This window comes from Sardina pilchardus, chromosome 13, assembly GCF_963854185.1.
Source record: "Sardina pilchardus chromosome 13, fSarPil1.1, whole genome shotgun sequence".
NCBI classification, from domain to species: Eukaryota; Metazoa; Chordata; class Actinopteri; order Clupeiformes; family Clupeidae; genus Sardina; species Sardina pilchardus.
The window spans coordinates 30,995,526-31,001,379 of record NC_085006.1 but is presented as its reverse complement, the minus strand read 5'-3'; the positions used below and the strand labels follow the sequence as shown (position 1 = coordinate 31,001,379).

The following is a 5,854-nucleotide window of genomic DNA, read 5'->3' as shown; positions in this document are numbered from 1 at the left end:
CAGCTACGAGGGCCACCTGGCCTTCATCATGGTGAGATACACACTGATACACACTCAGCTACGAGGGCCACCTGGCCTTCATCATGGTGAGATACAGTACACACTGATACACACTCAGCTACGAGGGCCACCTGGCCTTCATCATGGTGAGATACAGTACACACTGATACACACTCAGCTACGAGGGCCACCTGGCCTTCATCATGGTGAGATACAGTACACACTGATACACACTCAGCTACGAGGGCCACCTGGCCTTCATCATGGTGAGATACAGTACACACTGATACACACTCAGCTACGAGGGCCACCTGGCCTTCATCATGGTGAAATACAGTACACACTGATACACACTCAGCTACGAGGGCCACCTGGCCTTCATCATGGTGAGATACAGTACACACTGATACACACTCAGCTACGAGGGCCACCTGGCCTTCATCATGGTGAGATACAGTACACACTGATACACACTCAGCTACGAGGGCCACCTGGCCTTCATCATGGTGAGATACAGTACACACTGATACACACTCAGCTACGAGGGCCACCTGGCCTTCATCATGGTGAGATACAGTACACACTGATACACACTCAGCTACGAGAGCCACCTCGCCTTCGGAGAGAGGGGAAACATCTACACATTTGTTATATAAACTACACATTTATAAACTAAATGTATAAACTACATTTATATGCTACAGTTATATACTACACAGTTATATACCACATTTATAAACTACACATTTATAAGCTACACATGTGTAGTATATAAATGTAGTACTGTATATAGGCCCGATCAGAACTGAGGCATTACCAAACCCGTGACTAAGGTAGAGCCGTGATGTATGGGGGCCCGCTGGGCTGAGGCCAGAACTTTGGCGACCCACTGGGTTTGGTCCAGTGCTGTTTGGTCCAGAGCTGTTTGGTCCAGAGCTGTGCCCCCCCCCCCCCCCCCCCCCCCACGGATAGATGAAAATGCTGTTTCATTATGATGTGCGTGGGGGTTGATAAATGGGTTTGTTGTTCTCCCTCCTCTGCAGAAGTACGGATCGATCGCTCCAAGGTGAGTCCCGGTCCCGTGTCGGGTTTTAGGGTTCATTAAAGCATAATGGAGTTGGCACGAGGCGCAGTTGAGTTTGTGTGTGTGTGTGTGTGTGGGTGGATGTGTGTGTGTGTGGGTGGATGTGTGTGTGTGTGTGTGTGCAAGGCCACTGGGTATTGGCACTGCGTCCCTGTTGCGGACCAGATTAGAAACTGCTTGGAAACAATATAGGACTGCAGCATGATGTGCATGAATATTGCATGTGGTGGGGGTGTGGGCATACAGTGTGTGTGTGTGTGTGTGTGTGTGTGTGTGTGTGTGTGTGTGTGTGTGTGTGTGTGTGTGTGTGTGTGTGTGTGTGTGTGTGTGTGTGTGTGTGTGTGTGTGTGTGTGTGTGTGTGTGTGTGTGTGTGTGTGTGTGTGTGTGTGTGTGTGTGTGTGTGTGCGTGCGTGCATGAATGTGTGTCTGTGCATGTACATATGTGTGTCTTTGTCCTTGTACATTTTGCCCTTGTGTGTGTCATGTGAGTGTGTGTGTGTGTGTATGTACTGTATGCATGTGTGCATGTTTGATTTGTACGTGTGTGTGTGTGCGTGTGCGAGTGTGCGTGCGTGCATAATGCATATGCGTATGAACACGTGTGTGTGTGTGTGTGTGTCCTGCGGGCAGATTTAAAGAGGGCCAGCAGCGGCAGCAGCGCGAGGAGAGGATCTACAGCTCCATCAACTTTGACCCCGGCTTCAAGCACAACGACATCAAGATGGCCGTCTGGAAGCGGTTGCACCGGAGGGTACTGCCGGGTAAGGAGCCGGAACCCCACTGAACCAGAGCCCATTTAGAGAGAGCCGGTCCACTCGCTATTAACTCCATTGTACCTGCAGTTCCTGTTGCAGTTCCGCTAGGGGCGATCACGAGCAAGTGCAAAAACAATGGGGGTCTATGAGGCTAGACGGCTAAATTGGTCTGATTCACCTGGTTGAAAGTTGAATGAACAATTACTTATGGCCCTTTGGTTTCTCACAGGCTTGGTTGTTGTTGCCCATAACACACTAGCATCCTGCTAATGAATGACGTCATTGACATGTTTGAAAGGCTTTTTAGAACAATCAAGGGACTTAAAAAATCTAATACTCAGCCTTGTGTATTTTCTTTGACCCCCCTTTCGCATGCAATATTCCGATTTCTACACAAAAAAAATATATCCAGAGAAAAGTGGATTTTAGGAGAAACTTCATTCACCTCCATTCCTTCTCCACTTGATCGCCCTCTAGTTTCAGTACCATGCGGAAGTATTTAGAGAGTGGTCGTTCTCCCCCTATTAGACATTCTCTGACTGAACTCACCGAACGCCAGAGGCAGACGTCCTGGGTCCACAGAGTAAAAGTCCTGCATATTCTCCACCTGTTGTCTCTCCAACACATCACATCACTGACATCACTAACGATCTGAGCTACGTGGACCCGGGATGTCCGCCTCTTAACGCACGTGGCCCTTTACAGATCTGTCCTGCCCGCCAGTAACTGGACACCACTGTGTGTGTGTGTGTGTGTGTGTGTGTGTGTGTGTGCACACTCACTATGCGTTAAGTCTGATACCTCAGTGTGAGAGTGTGGACTGCCTACAGTAGCTCCGTGCATGGTTCTTAGCAGACGCTTCTGTCCAAATCGATGTGCAATAACTACAGTAAACATTATCATAACAAATGAGCAGTTTAATCAGCATTGTGAGCGCAAATGTGCCCCAGGGTATATTGAAGACTACTAGCATATCAGGGTCCAGAGGGCATATTGAAGACTACTAGCATATCAGGGCTGAGAGGGCATATTGAAGACAACTAGCATGTCAGGGTCCAGAGGGCATATTGAAGACTACTAGCATATCAGGGTCCAGAGGGCATAATGAAGACTACTAGCATATCAGGGCTCAGAGGGCATATTGAAGACTACTAGCATATCAGGGCCCAGAGGGCATATTGAAGACTAGCATATCAGGGCCCAGAGAGCATATTGAAGACTACTAGCATATCAGGGCCCAGAGGGCATATTGAAGACTACTAGCATATCAGGGCCCAGAGGGCATATTGAGGACTACTAGCATATCAGGGTCCAGAGGGCATATTGAAGACTACTAGCATATCAGGGTCCAGAGGGCATATTGAGGACTACTAGCATATCAGGGTCCAGAGGGCATATTGAAGACTACTAGCATATCAGGGTCCAGAGGGCATATTGAGGACTACTAGCATATCAGGGCTCAGAGGGCATATTGAAGACTACTAGCATATCAGGGTCTCATCTGCGCTGCTGTTTGAATGTTATTCTTCATCTTCGGATCTTTGGACAATAGCGTTTTGTAAAAGAATAAACGCAAATGTGAATGGATGTTGAAGTCTAGAGAGAGAAAATGGTGCTCTCCACCCTCCCGCCCCCCCCCCCCCCCCCCCTAGACCCGGTTCCTCTGAAGCTGGACCCCCTGACGGCCCACCCCATGCTGCTCCTGAGCGCAGACCGGACCCTGGTGGAGTGCAGCGCGCTGCCCAGCCGCCTGCCCAACAACCCCGAGCGCTTCAGCTACAGCTACTGCCTGCTGGCCAGCCGCGGCTTCTCCTCGGGCAAGCACTACTGGGAGGTGAGTGGGCATCACTATACTGGGAGGTGAGTGGGCATTACTATACTGGGAGGTGAGTGGGCATCACTATACTGGGAGGTGAGTGGGCATCACTATACTGGGAGGTGAGTGGGCATCACTATACTGGGAGGTGAGTGGGCATCACTATACTGGGAGGTGAGTGGGGACACAGTCCAAGTGAATACAGCTATTTTCACCAGGTGTATGTGGGTACCAAGCCCAAGTGACTGTAGCTGTGTTCTCCAGGTGTGTGTGAATACAGCTGTGTTCTCCAGGTGTGTGTGTGAATATAGCTGTGTTCTGCAGGTGTGTGTGAATACAGCTGTGTTCTCCAGGTGTGTGTGAATATAGCTGTGTTCTCCAGGTGTGTGTGAATATAGCTGTGTTCTGCAGGTGTGTGTGAATACAGCTGTGTTCTCCAGGTGTGTGTGAATATAGCTGTGTTCTGCAGGTGTGTGTGAATACAGCTGTGTTCTGCAGGTGTGTGTGAATATAGCTGTGTTCTGCAGGTGTGTGTGAATACAGCTGTGTTCTGCAGGTGTGTGTGAATACAGCTGTGTTCTGCAGGTGTGTGTGACTATAGCTGTGTTTTGCAGGTGTGTGTGTGACTGTAGCTGTGTTCTGCAGGTGTGTGTGGGCAGCAAGCCTAAGTGGCGTCTGGGCCTGATCAAGGGCACGGCCGGGCGCAAGGCTAAGCTGCCCAAGAGCCCCGAGGCGGGCGTGTGGCTGATCGGGTGCCGTGAGGGCCGTGTGTACGAAGCCTTCGCCGTGCCGCGCGTGGTCCTGCCGCTGCCGTCGCCCCTGGAGACGGTGGGCGTGTTCCTGGACTACGAGAAGGGCGAGCTGACCTTCTACGACGCGGGGAGCCCCGACGAGCTGCGGGCCGTCTACTCGTTCCAGGCGGAGCTGCAGGGGAAAGTGTACCCGCTCATCGACGTCTGCTGGCACGAGCGCGGCGCCAACAAGCACCCCATCAGGCTGCCACAGCCTCCGCAGAACCAGCACACCCAGCAGCAGCAGCAGCAGCAGACCCAGCAGGCCTGAGGAACCAGAACCAGAACTTACTCTCAAGAACTAGAACTAAGATTAGAACCAGAACCAGGACTTACTCTGAAGAACTAGAACTAAGATTAGAACCAGAACCAGAATTTACTCTGAAGAACTAGAACTAAGATTAGAATCAGAGCCAGGACTTACTCTGAAGAACTAGAACTAAGATTAGGACTAGAACCAGAACCAGATTTTACGGGCCGTTCTCACCAAGAACGATAACTATCACGATAACTATAAACAAATATTGCTCTCGTTAATATGAATGATGGTGTTCATACATAAACAACAACGATAACAACATGAAGAACAATATCGTTGGGGATCACTTTCAGAGCGATTTTGAGAATGATAAAAAGCTAACAGCCAATCAAAACCCATCACATTTATTAACACAAGGAGAGACTTTTTCATTGTTGGTCAGTGTGAATGTTTTTTATCGTTCTTGGTGTGAACGGCCCTTTACTCTGAAGAAGTGGAACTAGGATTAGAACTGGAGCCAGAACCTTCTTTCGTAGCGTTCTCCATATAAAGGGAATGGTAATAGTATCGTATCGTATCGTATGCATGAAATTAGTCATTTCACAATGATACTTACACAATGGAACACATCACTTGAGTGTTCTGATACTTTAGTTTAAAAGATGCAGAGGTCCAAGTGCAGGCATCCTCTTCTTCTGGCACATGGCAGAGTATGAGCACAGTGTGAACGCATCTCTTATCTTTGTATTGTGTTGAATTGTTCAATAAAGCATTAAAAAAAAAATTAAAACGCAACTTTTTAAAACGCATCTCTTATCTTTGTGTGTATCATTAGAGCAGTAATAAATCAATGTTTTTTTTAAAAAAATGCAAACAACAAACAATTTGGCATATTTCTTTTTGAAAGCAAAAGCAATGTGGACACCTGTATGAAATGATATCTTACAGACATGAGGGAATGTCTAATCATTGGCATTACGCAATCATATGTCTGTTCCTGCCCCTTCCTGCCTGCCCTCTTTTATGACAGATCTTCCAATCACACTTTGTAAATGAACTTTCAGAATGCTGTTTGAGCTTGAATGCATCTGGCCTGATAACTGCCATTCCCCCTATTGATCTGAGGTCAGTGTTTTCAGCTATGCCTG

General features: G+C 48.4%; 1 protein-coding gene across 1 annotated transcript in view; it reads left to right on the top strand.

Moving 5' to 3' along the window:
- Positions 1–5,491, top strand: part of LOC134100254 (E3 ubiquitin-protein ligase TRIM50-like) — a 9,933-nt gene extending 4,442 nt beyond the window's left edge. Inside the window, exons 4-7 of the mRNA XM_062553361.1 lie at positions 1,044–1,066; positions 1,716–1,846; positions 3,493–3,674; positions 4,302–5,491. Coding sequence (XP_062409345.1) covers positions 1,044–1,066; positions 1,716–1,846; positions 3,493–3,674; positions 4,302–4,718 — 753 coding nt within the window. The 3' untranslated portion in view covers positions 4,719–5,491. The remainder of the gene's footprint in view (positions 1–1,043; positions 1,067–1,715; positions 1,847–3,492; positions 3,675–4,301) is intronic.
- Positions 5,492–5,854: the final 363 nt, after the last annotated feature.